This window comes from Rhizophagus irregularis, chromosome 20, assembly GCF_026210795.1.
Source record: "Rhizophagus irregularis chromosome 20, complete sequence".
In the NCBI taxonomy this organism is placed as follows: Eukaryota; Fungi; Glomeromycota; class Glomeromycetes; order Glomerales; family Glomeraceae; genus Rhizophagus; species Rhizophagus irregularis.
The window spans coordinates 2,543,265-2,566,113 of record NC_089448.1 but is presented as its reverse complement, the minus strand read 5'-3'; the positions used below and the strand labels follow the sequence as shown (position 1 = coordinate 2,566,113).

Sequence of the window (22,849 nt, the reverse complement as noted above, 5' to 3'; positions counted from 1 at the left end):
TAAATAATATATTTAGTCGAAATTTAATATAAGGGGTGGGATTTAAGGATTATGTAATGTACTGTGTATAAAATATTTTCTCGGAATATAAATCTACAATTTCACATAAAGAACATCTTTTAATTTTACTGGTTTAATTACTTTTCAAAGATCATCACTTTTTTTAGATTATTTGCCCGAAGCGGGGGATACACAAGGATGTCTAGACAGATTGAGTATAATATTTACACGTGTTCACAGTATTTCGCCTACTAGATGCTAAAAATCATCTGTATATTTTCTGCATATTTTATTAAAAATAAAGTGGAAAGACAACAACGTTTCAAAAAATTGGTAAGAGAGGAACCTTTCCTTTAAACTAAAAAGTCCGATAATTTGGATGCATCAGATTTGTTAAGCTGATGATTGACAAAGTTTTAATAAATCACATTTCGTAAGGGTTAACTGGAAATCTCAGGTTACACGCTTAAGGGTACACTTATATTGTGCCACGGCCCTGTACTTGATCCGAATATCCGGATATCGAACATCAATTTTTATGTTAGTCAACTTTCTACAAACTTGGGACTTTGTATATTTTTTAAAATAACCCCTATAAAAAAAATTATTCCGCATTTTTTAATCCATGTTAAATGTCTCATATTCATACAAAATTACGGATAAAATTTTTTACGGGAGCATATTTAAAGAGGGCATGCATTTATAGAGTAAAATAATTATAAAGCATATAGTGGGTGCATTCATAGAGTGTGCATTTATGAAGTTGACTAATTTTAATTTCTTCATCTTCAAAAAATGGATTATATTTGTGCTAATATGGCACGACTACACTGATACGTAATCTTTGTAACCTTTAAATTCCATAATCTAAGTGATTTTGGATGTTTTTGCTTTTACTTTAATACTAATATAAAATAAGTATGAAGAGAATAAATAATATTTCTATATTCTAGAAAATACAACGGCCACTGAAAATGATCTTGATATCATATATAGATATTTATGAAGAAATGACATCAACTATTGAGCGAAGAGATGATCATTATTACTCTTAGATCAAAAATAAAATTGTATTGAATGACAAATTGAATTCAATCGAAAGCTAATTCAATTTTATCATCTAATGATGAAAATCTTCAATAACTTCAATAAGAAAAGTTAAGGTCCCAGTTATTAAGGATGATCCTCCTATATTAAAAATATAATCATCGTTAGCTTTACTTAATTATATTTCTTTTCAGGATGGTGAATTTCTATGAAAAAGTGGATAATGCGAGAGGATTACAAAGAGATTAGGCAAAAAAAGCAGACTAATGAATCATTTGCTAAAGGCTAAGAATGATTACAAACCCTGGCGAAAATAATGGCGGTCAGTTTTAATTAACATTATGAAAAAAATTAAATTAAATATGAAATTTTTTATATTCTGAAAAAAGGATGAAAATACATTCCATGAGTATCAATGAATAACTGAAATATTCATTGATGCTCCCCTCCCTTCGGGGAGGGGCCATATGAGTATTTATTAGATACCCATGGAATAACAGGCTTATCTCATTGTGTATGACGTATACACTGATGGATATTTTTGTAAATTATTCCACCGGTATAAAAAAAAGTGAAAGTATAAAATCCATCGGTGTATACGTCATACACAATGAGATAAGCCTGTTATTCCATGAGTAACTAATAAATGTATTTATTTAATAATCCTGTTAACTTTCATTTTTATAATCTAATTTTTTAATTATTTCTCTATTTTCTCGCTATCCAGTAGTCAGATTTCCACAAAATTACCATCATTGGAATCCATCTGACATGCTGCTTAAATGGTGGACTTTAAAACCTGCACAAAATTTCAGTGTGCGATATCTCCACGTGATAATATGTCACTAAATTCGCATGAATATAACGTTAGATTCGCCTCTTGTAAATAATATGCCCACCTTTCCGATGGCAAAGTCCACTGCATTTATACCAACAGACGAAGCTTCGCCCCGGACGATAAAAATCAAATTCTTGTACATAACAAAGCTAACTACTTTCAAAGACGGTATGTTTGAGTCCAAAATATTATCAGTTAAATTGTGCTTTCACAGGGAATCTAGTAATGGTAATTTTATTTCAATCTGACCTATAGATGGCAAGAAAATGAAGGTTAAAGTCAATTATATGCAGGAGAATTTAAAAATCGGTGTTCAGCGATAAATTAATATGATATAAAAAAATTCTACCATAGTAGTTAAATAGTCAAAATTAAACAAATATTTTGCTCAAAATTTTTTTGTAGGATTTTGTACATTTTAATAAATTTTTATTACATTATAATTAAGCGCCATTTTTATTAAATTTATAACTTTTTAACACTTTGAGATAATTAAGCATAAATAATAATAAAATTTCTTTTTTTTTTATTGTTTTTTTAAAAATAATATTCTATTTAGCTTTACGGCAAATATTAATTAGAGAAAGTAAAAATGCAGATCTTACGTTCAAAACAAAAAGTGACTCCTCATCTAAAAAATTAATATTCTGCATGGGGCATATAACAGATAACACTTATATCACATATATAACCGTTATGTAACGTGTTATATAACATAAATAACGCATGTTATAAACATAATAACACGTTATACAGTATCTGCAATTATGTTTATATGTCATTGATGCTATATAATTTTGTGTTATATGACATGGCACAATTCCACTTTGAAGTACATCTCCGAAATTCTCGAAGCAAGCTTTCACTGATAATGTATTTATATCAAATCTTAAATGCTTTTTAACGAAAAATAGCAATGAATGAATTTCAAAATAATCGAGATTTTTCAAGACATTATGCGCTACTAGCTCTAATGATTAATCTAGCCAGAGTTTCCATTTGCAACTAGTATAACTAGTATTCGTTCGAGCAAAATTAGAATCTCGAAATTCGAATTTGTCGATATTTTGAGAAATCCAAGAAAAATTAAAATTGATTTATAATTACAAATATTTCAAAACAGAAACTATAAATCTTGCCCGTCTTTATCATAGTGCAAGTTCCACAGTAAAAAGATCTTCAAATATTACTACGTACTTCTTTCATCATTCTCCCAAAAATATTGTATATACAGTCCCCGGCGAAAATAATGGCGGTGAGAATATCGTTTCTTAATTTGATCATAACTCATTACTATCCCAATTAGAGCATTACTTTTATACCAAATTAAACAGTGGAATGCTCATTTAAGCAATATATACCTCTCTTATAAAAAATGCCAAAATTCTAAATATTTTTATTTTAAATGTCAATACTAAGGTATCAGGACATTTCGCCGAAGCCATTTTGCTGAAGGGATGTTTCGCTGAAGGGACGTTTCGCCGAAACCCATTTCACCGAATTCCCATTTCGCCGAAGCAATTTTGCCGAATGGTTATTTCGCCGAATCAATTTCGCCGAATGGTTATTTCGCCGAATGGACATTTCGCCGAAGCCATTTCGCCGAATGGACGTTTGCCGAAATATTATTTATTACATTTGTTTATTTTATTATTTATACTAAATACATGAAGAATCTTTCCTAGAAAATTTTTTGAATCGGCTAATTTTTATTAAATTTGTCCTGTTGTTTATAATATAATAATCATTTTTTACTGAATAAATGTTTTCAGGAAAATAAAGTTATTTATTTATTGATTAACAATTAATATCAGTTACTTGAATGTTAAAGTGATAATATCATAGAAGAAAAGACACTTAAAAATAAAAAGAATTTTTTTTTATTTTTATTGCAAAAATAGGTGACGTGGCAGAAAAATGTAAAATAGAAACTAAAAAATGAAAATCAAGAATCGACAACATCTAAGTTTTATTTTATGCATTTATCATTTGTATCATACTCGAATGTAAATCAGAATATCTATTAAGGTTCCTGATGTTTTTTAATAAATAATTTATTTTCATTGCGCGATTAATATTATTTCTATCATTTTCGGCGAAATGGCTTCGGCGTTATGTTGTCTATATTAAAAAAACTGACCGCCATTACTTTTGCCGGGGTCTGTACTGTAAATACATACACCAAAAATTTTTAATGCTGTTTCCATAATCCAATTAATTTTTCTATTTGTGAATCGGAAAATCATTAGTTATATGCTATAAAGAACATTCATTATACGAGCCTTAATTACTTATTAGCTCGGTCTTTAACTATCATACTAGTAAATTCAGAAACTTTATTTGCAGGCCCACCTTTCAAACGAAATCTACGAAGCTCTTCTCATGAACTAGAGTGTCCAGGATGGAACGACCACATTTTTTCGCACTTTTGCTATTTTTTCACACTTTTCGTATTTTTTTTGGAAAATTTTCACGCACATTCTGATCATATGATTCATTTTAACAAATCTCGGCCCAAATTAAGTAAATTTATGATTTAATTCCAACCGAAATTGCACTAAATCCGGTCAGAATTAAAAACCGCACTTTTGTCTAAATCACACTACTTTTTAGGCATGAAATCCTAGACAGAACCCGATTCATAAATTATACATGTGACCGTAAATTCGTACTTTGATGCCAAATGCGGTTATTCATCTGAGATTAAATCCGAAATAATTGAGTTAAATAAGTTAAATTAAGTGCAACAATTATTTGAATAAAATATCGACGGCGCATGACTAGTATTTCTTTCCGACCTCTCTCTCAAAGAAACATTTATTTACTTGTATAATATTGATATAAAAAAAATTTCACGATATATTTTCAATATTTTACAATAATATTCTTTATAAAGATATTCCAAGTAAATGTACGGAGTTAATCGATACTAGAAGAAGGAAATATTAAAGTAGTATATAAGTTAGTTACTATTATTATTATTATCGCCTATATAGTGTACTAACTGAAATTGAAATGAAAATATCTCGCAGAAAGAGGTAAATTGCCAAAAAAAACCTGGAAGGTTTGATATTACATATGAGATAAGGGAGCATGAAATAACCTGCAAAACTTACAAACACAACCAAACATAGTATTGCATTTCTGTCTCGGCATTTAAGTAAAAGTAAGTTCATAATTATAAAATTTGATTGACAGATAAAAGTAAAAAATCGAATTTGTATTTAGAATGTCCAAGAGGATGAATGTTATCAAAGATTCATTAAACAGAAATACAACCATCACGAATTATAACCAGAGAGGTACTATAACTAGTGTACCTCTTGAAAGCGAGTACATCAAAAAAATCTTATTGTTGAAAATGTTTAACAAATCTATTATTTTGAAATTGGGATTTCTAGCAACTTCAATTACTGTAACTTATTGACTAGAACGTAAATGCGTTAATTTATGATAAATTCGAGTTGATAATGATATCTTATTGCATTTATTTTAGGGATAGAATGCGATAATGTTTACATTATCAGTAAAAAATGAGAAATAGAATTTGGAATACATTCGTATCATGCTTTTTTTTTGCATAGCTTATTTGTATATTGAAAGTCCACACAGCCCTATGTTGATCATATGATCAAGTGATCATATAAAGAGTAGTTGCTTAATTTATCTACAATAGCATTGTTACCGTTCATTTTATACCCTTATTTATAGATTTTAACACTTCAATAACGGTTAATAAAATGGCTAGATGGAGGACTTAGAATACGCCTTATATGCACGATAGTAATTCAAACAATGATTCTTCCAACAAACACACATGTTATTATGATTTCTTATTATGTTTATGTCTTCAATGTGTCATTCTAAAACTTAATTGTTTTTAATCTTATCTCTTTAATCTTCAAAATGATTATTATATGCACATTGCGCAATGTTATCCTCGTGTGTAACCTTAAATTCAAATGTGCATCTGTAAATGTCAATATAATAAAGATATCTAGTGCTTATGCTTTAAACATATACTGATTATGACGTAAATTTACAAAACAATCTGATAACTTGTGTTGATTAACCGTACATGTAAAAATTCAATAAATACAGATGAGACAAAATTTCTTTCTTACCTTCAAGTCATTTTTCTTACATATAAAGCATATATAATCCAAATTAGGTTAGTCTTATTATAATCATCGCAATTTTCTCATACAATGATAAACACTAATAAAAAAAAAAGTATATATATATATATTTATAATTATTTATTGTTATTTCATATTAAAATTTTCATTTTAAAAAAAAAATCAAAAAGATTTCTACTGCTTCAAAATTTAAACAATCAAAGATATGCATGATCCGTTAACTTCTTTCTTAACGGAAAAGAAAATCATGAATTAATAATATAATGATAGGGCTGAGAAAAATTCTAAATTCCATGTCCGGAACGATCCATTCGTTCAAGAATTGGTAGAAGTTTTATTTTTTACTATTATTACTATTGTACTTTTGTTATTCTTTATTACTAATCTACTAATTTGGAAAAGTTGAATAAAAATTGAAATATAAAGTGTTACAAACATCTCCTTACATTATGATAAAATAAGCGGATTTAATAATCCGGTTTATTTGACAAAAATTCTGACGATTAATAAAAATTTATTCCTTAAAATATTCTTTCCAATACAAAAAATAATGATAACAAATAAATAATAAATAATAATAATAAATTAAAAATAAGTAAATAAAATTCAAATATTAAAAAAAATAAAAATATTTTTATGATCGTTCGGAACGTATTCCGGAAATTATCTATTTTCTGCAAGAAACACTATAAGGGATGCTGCGATATTGCATTACATTGCATCATATTGATCATCAAATTTTTGGATAGTGGTGATTCATTCAAATCTTTGCCTTTTTGATAATTTATCAAAGAACAGAAAAAAAAACCGATTTAGACCATATTAATAAATATTTGTTTATTTTATTTTCTTCCTCGGAAATAAGTTTTCCCAATATCATTGGGACCCTTTGATATACAAATACGAGTAATATGGACGACAATTCATTTCCAATGATCCGTAAAATCATTTTCTTTCAAAAAGATGAAATCATCATACATTTCCAGTTATAAATATTTTATACCGTCAGCAGTTTTATTGTTTTTACCTAACAATTCAAAATTTATCTATAAATTCCCTACCAATCAAAGTTAAAAATCAATTTATTAAACAACAAACGACACATGGAAAAAAATATGATTAATTCGTAAATATAAAAAAAAATTAGATCATATGAGTAATTTAAATAATACTCGATCATTTATTATCATTTAATCTATTATTTTTCAAGTTATAGATAGTAATGGTTATTTCCTTTATTCTTTCTTTTTAATCGACAAGTATCACAAACAAACGTGTTGTCCCGATTTTAAATTAACGATTTGATGTTACAATACCAAAGTGTTTTTATATACACATAAACAATTTATTATTATTAACATTAAAATATAATAATAATATTTTAAATATTCTTTACTTTATTTTATTTACTTTTACATACAATTCAATTGAAACAGAAAAAACTATAATTAACTTATTAACTTAAAAAAAGAAGTAAAAATTTAGAAAATGTAATCGTAAAAGATCTAAAGCGTAGCAAATAAATCTTTCATTATAATAAAATTTGGTTATTATAATTACATAAAGGAAACTTTGTGATCAAAATTTCTTTCATATGCTATGTCTGATTTGTTAACAAACTCCGATTAACTTATAACGATCCTCCTAAAAACTAAAAAATAAGTGATTTTGAGTACTTTAAATTTTATAGGAGTAAAAAGTTATGTCATTATGATAAGTAATGTCTTTGTTTTTTTAATTATAAAAAGAATCGAAAATTTTCTCCCTCATTTTTTGAATTAAATCAAATCTCGTACAAGTACGGACTTTCCTCAATTCCTCCTGCGAATAGCTGCCGCTTATAATTATACAAACCATCTTTGTTAATAATTATCATAATTTACTTTTCCATTACTTTTTTTCTTTCTTTCGATCCACCAACTAAAGTAAAAAGATGGCCGCCAATTCATTGCCCGAAGCAGAATTATATGAAGATAATGACCAATATCTGTTCTGCATTTCCGGGAAAGTTACACTCTTTACAATTCCGACTATCGTGGAAGTATTAGGCGTGTGCAAGGTATTTAAATTGTTAGACACATACTTATCCAGATAATGTGAATTCTACTAACATATTTTTGATATTTTTGACTATAGCCAGGGAGTAAAAAACCTCCCACGATCTTTCTAATTTTTCGCAGACCAGTACAATTATGTTTAATAACGCTCAACTTCCATTTTGAGCGAAAGGATATTTCGCGGATCTCTTCGCTGTTATGGAAGAAAGTGAAAACCAAGAACCCAAATCTCGCAGATATTTTCGTCAACCTTTATGGTGACGTAGCGAAACAATGGAGGAAAGAAAACTTGATCTTCGAGTTTTTCACTCCATTGACTCCATTGGAATCTACCAAGCCGCGTAAGTATATTAATCAATCCAAAAATCTAATTTTGATTAAATACATATATAAACAATTTTTTTTTTTTAATTAATAGCCGGTGGCGACCGTGGCGGTAAAAAAAAAAATCAAGAAGAACAACCTCACTCGGATCATGAGATCACAATTCTCGGGGGTACGTTAAAGGAAGATGATGATTTGGCAAAAGATCGAAATGAGAACAAATTAATTTGCCGATTATCAAAGTATGAGGAGCAGAAAATCAGCCGGGAGCTGTTTTCCGAGCTAGCATACATCGAAGATCATGATTAAATCATGATCAATATATATACAATATATATATATATATATATATATATATTCATATCGACATACCGAAATCGTTTATTATCTTTTTTTTTTAAAGTATTGGATAGGCATCATTTATCTTGCTATCACGCTTGTGTGATTGCTTATAATTTAAACTTGTAAAACGTAAAAAAAAAAGCTTTCGTTGCTTTCTTTACAAACAATATAAATTATGAATTATTATGGCTTAATTTTCTTCGAAAAAATAGAATTATGGCGAAAATCAAAAGTTTTTAAGCTTTATTTTTGTGTTGTAATTGGATATTGGGGGTTAATTAAAATAGTCTTTTTTAGCCTATTTTCAGAAATTGTATGATTTTTTTTTTTTCAGATTCTAGAATCGAAAATTCATAAGAAAATAAAAAAATAAAATAATATTTATAAATCAAAAAGCAATTTAACTTAATAGTGATCTCTTCTTCCTCATTAGTCCCACTCCAGAAGTTCGATTAAAGAAAAAAATCAAGTAAAATTCGGTCTAAAAGTAATTTGATTAATAATTATTGGTTGGTGATACAACAAATTGTAAACTAATCCTTTATTATCTTTTAGAAGACACACTTTGTAAATACATACCGAAATAAGCACGGATATATATAATTTTAAATAAATGTGGTAGTATAAATGCAAGACAGATTATAAAAGGAACAAAAAATAATGTTTAATATTTAGTATTAAATTTGAATGAATTTTCCAACTAAAAACGTACGGGTAACAATGAATTTCCGTTTCATGCCATTATTATTAACAATCGCATTGTTTATCAATTTTTTTTTTTTATGACATGCTTAAAATGGTGTACATTCCTTCTATTAACCAATCAAGATCTGAGCTAATGTATCAACTCAAATCTCCCACATATCATCTGTAGTTCATTTAATTTTAATGAAAGTCCAAGCCCATTTGCATAGTTTGCCCCCTTTCCCCTTAATATTTATCCGATTAATGTTGTAACAGAATTAAATATCAACAAATACAATAACTCTTTATATCGACAAAAATAGTTGAAATAATTTTTTATTAATTAAAAAGAACGAATAGCTCAACAATTTTCTTTAATATAAGAAACATTGATTGTAACTCAAAAATGCTCGTGCCTTTACAAATTTTTCAAATGTTTGCATATCATTATTTTCAAAAGAGCTGCATGGAAAAATCTGCATGGAAAAATTGAAATCATTGGTAGAGCCGCTTCATTGTAATTTAAAAAAATTTCACAATATAAATAATGAATTCGGATAAAAGATAATAGATCGTATACAAATATTGTTAAAGTTTTGTTTATAAATTTGTGCATAAACTTGTACTTCTTTTACTAGGAAAACAGAAACCGTCGCATTTATTTGCTCAATATCTAAAAAATTATAGCATAATATAAAAATATGTAACACCAAATAAGAAGGTATATAGGAAAAAGCAAAGGTTAATATGATGACGTTAGTGGAAGGAAGGAAAAAATCGCATGGGATCGTCTAATGCAGTACAGTAAAATGTCCTTAACAATTTGTATACATTATTCATAGATTTTAAGAGTTCATTTAGGATTTTAATATCGATATTACACAAGTAATTGTTTTGACCAAAAGAATGATTAAAAGAATGTATCAAAATCCCAAACGAATCCTTTTTAAATTGTCAGTTGAAGTTAGTAGCCGCTAGTAATAATCAAGGCATTTCAGATTACACCTAGGTTACAGACCTAGTAATTTCGGTTTACGACTCAAAATTACGAAAACGCCGTATTAAATAAAGACTTATGCTAATAAATTCGTGTTACTATGATATACATGTTACAACTTCAATTAATTAATTAATCAATTTACCGACAATCATTATACCAAAATTTAGTTCTTGCCAAATTAGACTAGTATAAATCGGACAAAATTGTAGTCCAAATAAAAATAAATTTGTACGATTAGTATTTATCAATGCAGAACGTTGGAGAAGACATGCCGGTTGTATTCTTCAGGCTCAGAATTAGAAAGGTCAATATAGAAATTCGCAAACCCAAGTCCAAAATTTGCAGAATCAGATACAAAATTTGGATTTTATTAGGCCAAACTGACATTTACCACTACCTAGGATTAATAAAAAATATAAATATATATATATTTTTTATTATTGATGTTTAAACAATTTTATTTATTACTTTTTATTAATCTACAGGTAACTTTGTTTCTAATTAGAACTAAATAATGTAAATGCATTAGTAGGTAAAAACAAACAAATCAAAATAAACAAACCCCCGAACAAAAATGCAACCGACCGGAAAGGAACAAGGCTATGTATCCTTGCATTTATTTTTAAGGATAGAGTGTAATAATATTATAATATCAGGATATCAGGAATAAATGAGAAATAAAATTGCATATCATGCTTTTTATGTACAGTATAGCTTGAAAGACTCCCTAACATTACGTTGATCTGAACCACCCTAGCGTCGCCTCCAAAAAATGGTAGCCGGTTCTAATTTGCCAGGTTACATATATTATTGAGAGGTGATAAATAATACGTGACATTTAGTACTTTACGTATAAAAAATTTTCTAAGTCCTCAGAATAATTATAAAATTAAAGAAACGTTAGGGAGTGACATTATGTGACGAATTCCTAACCCTAATCCCCTTACCCTAATCCTAATCCTAATCCCCTTACCTAATCCCAACCCTAATCCTAACCCTAACACTAAAGAACCGGCAAAATAATCCGGCTACCATTTTTTGGAGGCGACGCTATGGTCGTCCGTTGATCTGTATAAGATCAGGTGATTATACAACGGGCAGTTATTCCTTTTTAGCCTTTTAAACTAAATATGATTACTTATCTAAATTTATCTACAATAGCAAAAGTTAGCCGTACACGTGATATGTAATTTAGATATTAAAATGGCTAGATAATTCAACTTGGGTCGGAGAATTTTTACAATAGGAGAAAAAAGAGGAATCTTTTCACTTTTATTTTCAAAAAAAAAAAGAATTTTACATGGAAATCATAGTGATGCAATGTTTGTTCGCTACACAAAAAGTAAAAATGATTTCAACCTTGAACCTAAATATAATCTCTTTTTGTGTTCATGTGTGACATTAATCACCCTCATTAAAAAAAATGTGCAATAGGTAGATTTTTTATTATAAACATCATTATGCGTGAATATAATAGCACTCCCTTCATTTTAAAGATCAAACCGTACGTTTTGCATTCAATATATCTTAAATCTGGACTCTAAATGAGACGAATATATATATATATATATATATATTTTGACATCATCTTTTTTCTTACAGGAGAATACATAGAAAGAGTATTTATCCAAATTAGGTTAGTTAATATTATCATTAACCGTAAATACGGCGTTCTTTCAAAACATACAAATACTATCTATACCTTATATATAATATAATATAACGAATTGAAATTAGAATCATTTATTGTTATATCATATTTGACTTTTCATTTTAAAGCAAAAGAATTAAAACAAATTTCTATTGCTCCAAATTTAACAATGAGAGTATGCATAAAAAATTATAATGGGTGTGGCTTAACGCAATTCTAAATTCCTTTTTGTCTATCGTTCGACACGAATGGTGTTCGAAACCTCATCATTATTATTATTACTTTTGTACTTTTGTTACTTTTTTATCACATATTTGGAAATATTAAATATTTTGAATCTTAAAGTGATACAAAGCCTCCTTGCTTTTTAATTACAAATATTGATAGACATGCGGATTTAATTCCGATTTTACTTAAATTTCAGAGAAATTTTTGACGATTTATAAGAAATAACAAGTTTATATTCCTTAAAATATCATATACTAATGAAACAAAATTTAAATATTAAGAAAAAAAAAATATTCAAAAAATTCGAAATTAAATTTAGGTTTACTCGGAATATACTCCGGAAATTATACTATTCCTGCAAGAGAAACTCCCTGAAGATGCGATGTTACATTACATTGCATCACAAATAAATTCATTGAACTTGATCAACATCTCAAAATATTTTAAATATTGGAGGTATTCTTTCAAACTCTTTCCTTTTTTTGGTCATTTGTCAAAGAATAATATTAAGAAAAACGATTAGATCTGATTAAACATTATTTAAATTTATTTATATAATAATTTTAATTTCCGGAAAATTTTCTAGAAAAGTATTATAAGTTTTCCTAATATCATTAAAAAGCCCTTTGATATATGTAAGGTCACACTTTCTAATGATTTTATAAATTCCGTAAGCCACTTAAATAAAAATGATGAGTATTCCAGTTATATTATTTACTTTATTCCGTCAGTTTTTTTTTATTTAATAACTCAACTTTGAAAGCTCCAATCTTTAATTCCTTGACCAACCAAATTTATAAATCAAATCAAATCTTTTAAAATTCTTATAATTAGATTATTTGAGTAACTTTAAGTAATACGCGACTAATTATGTAATTACCTTTTTTAAATTATTTTAAAATTATAATGACAAGCCGAACAGCGATGGATATTTCCTTTTTATATTCTTTATTTTTTATTTTTTCTTTTTTGAATCGAAGTAACACTAGAATTTATTGCATTACGCGTGCTTATTATTTGATAAAAAATGATCATCTTATATTTGTTATATACACAGTATGTTATATTATTAGAATTATATATAATAAATAAAAAAATATTATTCTTACTTTTTTACTTTATTTAATTTTACTTTTACATACATTCCATTCAAACATACAATTTTATAATTAAAGCCTAGAATAATGTATTGAAATTATTGGAATACATATTACGTAATACGTTTTTGCGCGTTGAATTCAAAGCGCAGTAATCAAATTTTATATTATAAAAAAAAATTATTATTACACGGAAAATGTCATACCTTATTCATAAAGAAATTGATTATATTTCATTTTGTGATCAAATTTGCTTTCAGACTCTGTGTCCAATATGTTAACAAAGTGTCTAATAATATGTCGACGAACTCCGATTAAATTATATCATCCGCCCCCAAAATCAAAAGTTAATAAGAGTAAAAGTTATGTTATTATAATAATATCTAATGACTTTGTTTTTTTTAATTATAAAAAGAATCGAAATTTCCTCCCTCACTTTTTGAGTTAAATTCCTTCAAAGAAAAAAAATAGTATAATACTCCGTCGTTTCCCGTATCCTCCACATTTCCTACAACATCCACAATCGTTCTACTCGGTCTACTCGGTCCTTAAAAAAAAATGGCAAACACGAATAATTCAAGATCTCAAAATTCTCAAAATTCTCAACTCCTTCCTATTGCTACCCTCTTTCGTATTGCGACGGGACAGTATTCTTTCGGTCTTTTGGGGTACGATAATATTACTGAATTTGAAATTCCTTCTCCAATAGGAATACTAAAGACTTGCAAGGTATTTAAATTGCTAAACACGTACTTTTCTACGTCAATTGATCAAGAAAACAATAAATAGTGTTATGAACGAACCTATTTTTCAAATTATCCAAACTAGCCTAATTTGAAAATGATTTTGTAGATCAAATTGTATTAACAAATTTTTTTTTTTTTGATTTCAGAAAAACTCTCGCAAACCACCCACAGTATTCCTAATTTTCAGAAACCCCGTTCAAAAAGCACTTCATGAGCTTCATTTCCGGTATGAGAGGAATGAGGTCTCAAAGATTTCATCCTCACTCTGGAAATGGGTGAAGATGAATGATCCCGTTTTAAAAAATATTTTCACGGACCTTTATAATAAGACGAGCATGGAATGGAGGAGAGGGCGGTTAATTATCGAATTTTTTACACCGTTAGCTCCTGATTCCTGTAAGTATATGTAAATTTATGCATGTAGAAAACCATTTATGTCGCTAAAGATAATAATAATTAATTTTTTAATTTATAGGCAATAATGACAACAATAAAAAAAGTGACAACAATATCGATGAGTCACAAATTAAAAATGCGGGAGAAGTCATAGTAGCCCCAGCTCCAGCTGCTAAGGTGCTGGTCTGTAAGTTAACAATGTCGGAGGAACGAGAAATTATGAAGGATCTTTTCTCGGAGTTAGTATATTATATTTAAAAAAAAACGACGATTATAACATGATGATATTAAATATATAAGATTATAAAAATTAAGATTATAATTTGTTTGTATTCATTTATTGTAAGAATTTAAGAACGTATGAACATAATAAGTTAATAAAATTTAAGAAACTAAGATTTAAGCATAAAAGTATTCGCGTATTCGCGTATTCGAACGTATTCGAACGTGTTTGAAATATGAATAAACGTAAACTAGAATAAAAAAAAAAGAATTTACTTTTGAAAGAAACTTTTATGAAAAAAAAAACAGGTTTCTTTCTTTTGTTAATGTATTGGATAGTCATAAATGTTTTTTTTTTGTTTTATATATTTTAAGACTTATGATTGCTTATAATTTAAGCTTGGGAACGTAAAGAAAAAAGCTTTCCTTACAAGCTTATTTTTAACCTTATTGTTATTTGACTTATATTTCATAATTTTATGAAATTATCAAAGCTTAATTAATTTTCTTGAGAAATCCGAATTATTTGCAAAAATCAAAGGTTTTTAAGCTTTATTTTTAGGAATTTAATTGGTTCTTTTGAGAGGGAGTACCAAGTTTAATCATCTGTTACTTAAAAAAAAAACAAATTCTTTTCGTCATTTGTGACAGAGTCTCAAGAGTCTAGAATTACAGATTCGAATAAAAAAAGAAAAAAAGAAAGAAAATAATAATAATAATATTTATAAATCAAAAGAAGCGATTCAACTTCATAAACAAGTTATATATCACATTAGTAACGGAAAAACTTTTGTATATGTTGGAAATATTGGAAATATTAACACATTACGCCGTCATTTAAAACTGATAAGACATGATCGACATAAGAAACGCGTTTAAATTTTTTGATTTATTAGATAATAACATAATCAAATTTATAAATATTATCACATTTTTTTTTATTCGTAAATGATATTATAATTTAGGAAACAACATGACAACATGTCAGCTATACCCATTATTCCAAATTTGTATTATTTGTTTTTAATTTACAAAAAAATTTCCTACCCCTCTCAAAACAATATATCTAATATATCCTGTTCCAGAATCTAAAAAAAAAAAGAAAGTCGGAAAACATTGGACTAAAGAAAAATAAATAAAAATATTATATAATTAATAATTTATTGTGATACAACGAGTTGAACACAAATTCTTCATTAATTTTAAGAATTTTAGAAACTGTATCAGCAGGTCATCTGAATGAAAGATGAATAATCATTACGTGTATTACCAACAAAAGCATATACCGGAAATACCGAATAAGCACGATATAAATCAATAATAATAAATAATACCAAGCCAGGTTATTAAAGGAGCCAAAAAAAACAATGTTAAGATTACAAAGATTACAATTAGAATGAGTTTATATAATTCAATCATCAGCGCTAAAAGTTATGTGGTGTTGTATTAGAGATTTTATAAATAAATAAAAGAACGAACGAAAGTCAATAGCATTAAACTTGAATGACTTTAGCCTTAATAAATGCTAAATCAATCATTTTTTTTCTTGTGATATTTAATAAATTCTTTTAAAGCTAAAAAGCGGAAACAATGACTCAGTTCACTTCAGTTTATAGATATCATATGGAATTATCGATAATCTCATTGTTTATCTAAGAGATAACACTTTTTTTTTTTAAAAAAAAAAAGTAGTCATGCTTTAAAATGGTGTACCACATTGTGCATCGTTTCATAAACCAATTAATGTATTCGAAAAGATTCGAGTTCACACAACTTTAAAAGAAATTCTAGATCAACACACATACGAATCTAGAATCACGCATGGTACGCGGTTTCATTAATTTAATGGAAGTCCAGATCAATTGTAATTGTATAATTATCAAACCTTTCCGCTTTCCCCTTAATATTTAGTCATTTATTGCTAAAATGAGCCATAATATCAACAACAACTCTTTATGTAGATAGAAATGGTTGAATTAATTAATCAGAACGAATGATTTAACAGTTCTCATCATTTCTTTTTTTTTCTTAACATGAAAATTTCTTTTTTTTCATTAATTATTGTTTTGATTTTCAAAATAAGGTTGTTTCTCATAATACTGCATTTCCCAAACAAAGGAACCACTTAAATTAAAAATATTTTTTGTGTTATTTTTAATAACAATCTGTCATCCTTCAAAAAGATCTGCACCCGTGAAAATAATAAATAATATAGGGAGACATTTGGTATTGGTAGAACTCCGTTCATTATAATTTCAAATATTTTCACAAAATTCACAATAGCCCTTTTCAATTCCGGTAGGTTGCATTTTTTGGTCATACGCAAAATAACCATTCTATTGGTAAAACGCGTTCGACTGAAAAAAAACCAAAAATTTTATGAGTCAAAAGGTCGGATATAAAATGTGTTACACAAAAAATCGGACAAAATAAAGAAAACCCGACCGAAAAATGCAACCGACCAGAATTGAACGGGGCTAATATTCATTAACATACAATATTATATAACTAACTCCGATAAAACTATATGTACGAAACCCTTAAAAAAAATTATACTCATATTTTTATATCATATCTGATATAGTAGTATATTTCGCAGTCAGTCACATGATCTATATTGTTTGTCCCAAGGGGTAATTTGCATTCCTCAATTATCAGATTTCGATATTAGTAGGTTTTACTTTTAGGTTTAAACTGAAATGTAGTGAAAATACCATAAAGGTAATCATGAACCCACTTTCATTTTCTCTTGTTTGATACGAGCTTCCGAGATGATTTTTGAAAAACGTTCAGGTATTAATCGATATCCACTTTATCTTTTGTGACATAAATAAGATTCTTAGATTCTTGAAATAAAGTTTCAGTGATTACAACTATCAAGCAATGTGAAATATTATCAAAACACAATCATTACGCAAACAATTGTGAATATATATTTTATAAAGTGTGAAATGTTCATACTTCATACTTGTTGGAGTCTCTAATAGTTGCAAATCGGACAAGTGTTTTTATAATTACTATTCGTACTGTACGAAAAGAAATTATTATTAGAATTTTTTTTCGATCATAAAATGATAAAGTGGATAGTACTGTATTTTCATATTTTCATTAGCAAAGCTTTGATAAGGCATACTTTACGTATTTTTCTTTTTTTATTGCGAATTGTTAAATGCTATTTTTGTATACATAGCTTTCTGTGAAAACAAAAAATTACTCTCTTTTACTTCTAGCTCCAGGCATAAAAATTTGACAATAAGACATACCACAAGCAAGTATTGCGCTTACGCTGAAGCTTCTGAAGTTGGACGGATGGTGTGAAAGTGGAAGAAGGATTTCAATGTAAATGAATGGATCACTTTGCAAATTGCTTGGGCTGGATTGTAAATTCATGTACTGTAAACGACTGCTGCAATATCACTGACCATTTTTGAATTGTGATTAAATATAAAAAGCAGGTCAGTAAAGCATTTCTGGAATCTGCAGGACATTTTTATGGTGTTGAATTAATTTTCTTGTAAATTAAAGAACTTCATTGTATATGATGTTGCATTTAGCATACAGCAATTTTCCTTGATTTATTTATTCTTATGAGGTCTAACAACGGAAAGATCAGAACGTGGATATTCTTTGTAACTATATAGTGTGAGGTGCCAGAAAAGGGTGGAAAAAACAATTTTTTTAACACATGTGATCAATCAATATATTGGGTGGGGTTTGAAATATCTCCGAACTGTGAAGCAGATTTTAACCACCATACCGTTATTATGCAGACGTCCAAGATCATGTTCCAATTATTCCATATAAAAAAACAATAAATAAACTCTATAAGCTTATTTATTAGCATAGTAGACAATAGATATTTATAAAAATTAATAGATATTTAATCTAAATGACGTCATGTATCAATAAATATTTATGCAATAATAATTTATTAAAAAATATTGGCATGTTAAAAATGACATAATAACACTGAATATTTGATTCAGAACATCCTTTATTTAAAAAAATTTTAACAGTTTGGTCTTTTTTCTGGCATCCACCTCATTATATTAGTGAAAGGAGAAAGTAAAGATGGAGAAAATTTATTATTAATAAAATAATAGAGATTTTGGACATGATTTTTAGAGTAAAGTATGGCTGGCTGGTGAACCGGGTTCAATTGATCATTTGATAATCTTTTTAGATTTATTTTCTATATAAATAAATAAATAATGATGAGTAATTGTGGAACTGGGGATAGAAAGAATGCCCTTAAAGCTATCCAAGACAAAAAATACGAGACCGCATCTGATGACATGTACTCATTACATCGTAAGATAGAGAGAATGGAATCACAATTTCTGGTTGGTCAATGATAAGTACTTGTAGATACAGGGGGACATTCTCACTATACACACAGTTCTATGTTTCTGTAAAGAATTTCTGACCAATAGAAGACCTCTCACAAAAAACTGCACACTTATCCTCACATGGGATATAGAAACATGTGGTTCATGCATGCGGATTTGGAAATCTCCAGAAGTACTTACCCTTGACGGTGCTAATGCATTTATGATATGCATAACCTTGCATTGGAAAGACGACCCCAAAACAAATCTGTCTTATCGATCTTGAAACTGTGCCAGACCCACGATGGATAACAGTTGTATGTGGAAATCAGATAAATTTACTAAAAGCGTTTACATTATGTTGGAAATCATTTCAGCCTGATATCCAGCTCAGGTTCAATGATTCTACCTATGATTGGCCTTTTATTATCGAAAGAGCAGATGTGAAAACAGTTGGCAGGAAGCTTTAAATCGTCTAAAGATATACAAAAATAGAATTATTGAGAAAACTCTAAAGACGAATTCACGAATGGAAAAGGTGCTGTATGGGGGCTGACAACATGCCAGAGGCTAAAGGATTGAAGAAGATCAAAAGATTCAGACAATCAAAATCAAATCAGCCTGGAAGATAAATTCTTTTCCTTAAAATACCAGGTTGTGTACTAATTAGGGTTGGATTAGTCTGGTCCAGTCCAGTCCAATCCCAAAAAGACCAGTCTTTTAATCTGGACCAGACCGGACCTAGACCAGATCAATTTAAATTGAGAAAATTTGTTCCTATGTTTTAAGTTATTAATCATTTGCATATTTACGGAAAAGATTTATAGTTAAATAAATGATAATTAAAATTCAGTACAATAATGTTTTTTTTGGTTTTAGCGTAAATGATCACATGTATTATCGTTATGAATTAATTAAAGAAAAATTTGAAATGTACTAAAATAATTGAAAATTAGTATTTTTTTTTGGTTTTAGTATAGAGAAATCACATGTATTATGAATTATTTTGTTTCATTTTTAATCAATTAAATTATAAAGAAAAGAAAAAAATTTGTAATGTATTTAAAAATTTAATTTATTAAGTCCCTTAAATATAATTTAATAAAATTCTCATTTATTTAAAATAAAGTTCAAAAATTTTATTCGTTTTATTATGTGATGACTTCAATACGATAATTTCAAGAACAATACATCAAATGGCAATTAACAAATGGCAACTCTTCAAACATAATGTTACTCTGGCTGTTTCAGCATCCAGCCTATTACTTAATAGCGAAATTGTTAACCCAGCTACTGAGAAAGCTTGCTCTGAAACTATGCTTGTGGCTTAAATACACAAATAATCTCGCACAATTTTGCTTAAAATTGGAAATTCTTCCCATCAAACTTGTCACCAGAGTAAGGGATCAACCTGGTTTTCTAACGGTATTGCCAAATACCTTTCTATTTCATTCTTGAGTGTCCTAAATGCTGATGTATTAGTGTTTTTTAACGAATTTAATGTCGTATTATTACGTAAATTTCAAAAAAAATTTTGTGTATCTATAATATCATCTCCTCTTGTAGTTTCTGCAAGTAATGGTAATGATGAGGATGAATATTCAATAAGATCCAACACTAAATTTTTTTGCACTTGCTCTTTCAATTTTATTTTCAAATGCAGAGAACTTCACTCTTGAATCTAATAATGAAGAAATTTGAGAAGATTCGCTCATAACCGGTCAGTAATCACTTAATTTTTGATAAATTGCATCTGCCACAGTATGCTTTCATCACTAATATATCGAGATAAATGCTCCTGAATACTAAGAAAAATGAACCGAACGTTACCATGGGTTGGATAACTAAATGCTGAAAGGAGACGAGTTGCACATTCGATTAGACTTAAAAGAACCATAGTATCCTAATAAAATTAGAAATATAGTAAGTTTCTGCAATTTACTTGCAAAATTAAAAAACAGACGAACTAGATTCCAAAAAAATTGAAAACACTTTTAATTTATAAACATGTTGGTATCATTTTTCATGAATAAAAGTTATAAATTGTTTAAATCTATCTAAATAACTTGAAATTATCATTAAAAATATGCGAAAGTATAAAATATTTCGCTTACATCAATATTAATACGATTAAAATTGGTAAGATATCTTCGACGAACATTTAAATCATCGGCGGCAAGTAAATTTAAAGCAGGCTCCATCCTTTTCCATTTCTCCAACATATAAAAGGTGGAATTCCATTTGGTATTAACATCCAGCTTGAGCGCTAGATAATCAATTCCCTTTACCTCACATAGCGTCTTTAACGACCAGTTGAAAAGTTTTAATGTAAGACATTAGAGATCTTACTTTCTTAACGGATTCAGAAATCAAATTTAATTCTTTGTTGACTGCAAAATTCAAGACATGCGTGGCACATCGGTAATGGGCGAAATTGAGGTTCTGAAATTCTTCTTCGAGTTCCTCCACTATAAATTCGCCATAAGAAATCATCGAAGATGCATTATCAGTTGTTAGTGCTAAAGTTTTCTCAGCTAAACCAAACTTACGAAGAACTTCCATTATTACATTTGCCATGTTATATCCATTATGTCGAACTTCAATTGGTATAATATCAAGAAGAAATTTTTTTAGTTTCCAAGAAGAATCTATATAATGAAAGGTACTAAGACTAAGGAAAAGTGAGCTATTCGAAGCTGTCCACATATTCGAAATTAGCGCTGCCTTTCCTGAAATTTGTCGTACTGCCACTTTAACTATTTCTAACTTTTCTTTGAATAAATTTACAATATTGTCCTTCAAAGTATGTCGATTGTGAAATCGATATCTCAGATCAAATTTAGCGATCATTTGTCACCATTCATCATATTTTACAATGCTAAAAGGTTGAATATTACATATAACCCAATTAGCAACTAACACACCCTGTTCCTCTTGTTCATTTTTAGGATGAGGATCAATACAGTAATCGTGAATAGTTCTTTGGTGCTGCTTTAATGCCGCAATTTTGTGAGAAGACAAGTGTCTTCTTAAAGTAGAAGTTCCTGATCCAGCCAAAAATAAAGCATTGCATTTTTGACAAACAGAACGACCAGAATATTTAGCCATTTTAGTATCAAAATGATTCCATACGATTGACTTAGAAGTACTTCCCTTATTTTTTGATCGTGATTTAATAGCTCGTGTTCTTCTTCTACTACGTTGGATTACTTGGATAGGAACTTCAGGCCTAGTTCCATCTTCGTCTTCATCCCTAAGTTCTACTTCGACTTCAGCCCTGGGTTCTTCTTCGTCTTCAGTCACAGGTTCGTTCTCGTTTCTGGCCACAAGTTCGTCTTCTTTTTCAGCCACAAGTTTGTCTTCAGCCATGAGTTCATCTTCAGCCATGAGTTCATCTTCAGCCATGAGTTCATCTTCAGCCATGAGTTCATCTTCAGCTATGAGTTCATCTAGGACCTCGCTTACTTATAATAAAGGTTACCGTAAAAAATTGGCCCTTTACTAATAGTTTTTACCTTACTTTTTTCTTAAATTCTATTGGTTAATTAGCTAAAAAAGAAAAAATCATAACAATGTAACATAAAATTTCCTTTTATAGTAGGATCTGCAAAGAATTTTATATATGATTTTTACCTTAGGCCTGGAGGTGACCTATCTTATAAGTAAGCGGGGTCCTGTTCATCTTCAGCTATGAGTTCATCCTCATTCTCATCCTTGGTTCTGTACTCATCTTCGTCCTTGGTTCTGTCA

General features: G+C 28.5%; 2 protein-coding genes across 2 annotated transcripts; both read left to right on the top strand.

Moving 5' to 3' along the window:
* Window positions 1-7,957: 7,957 nt before the first annotated feature.
* On the top strand, window positions 7,958-8,714 carry OCT59_013143 (uncharacterized protein; the record flags this gene model as incomplete). The annotated part of the gene is made up of 3 exons (XM_025331829.2): window positions 7,958-8,083; window positions 8,161-8,422; window positions 8,500-8,714. 3 exons carry the CDS (start codon window positions 7,958-7,960, stop codon window positions 8,712-8,714), a joined length of 603 nt encoding a protein of 200 aa, XP_025181640.1.
* Window positions 8,715-13,965: 5,251 nt separating this feature from the next.
* On the top strand, window positions 13,966-14,807 carry OCT59_013142 (uncharacterized protein; the record flags this gene model as incomplete). The annotated part of the gene is made up of 3 exons (XM_025330242.2): window positions 13,966-14,136; window positions 14,300-14,549; window positions 14,629-14,807. 3 exons carry the CDS (start codon window positions 13,966-13,968, stop codon window positions 14,805-14,807), a joined length of 600 nt encoding a protein of 199 aa, XP_025181639.1.
* Window positions 14,808-22,849: the final 8,042 nt, after the last annotated feature.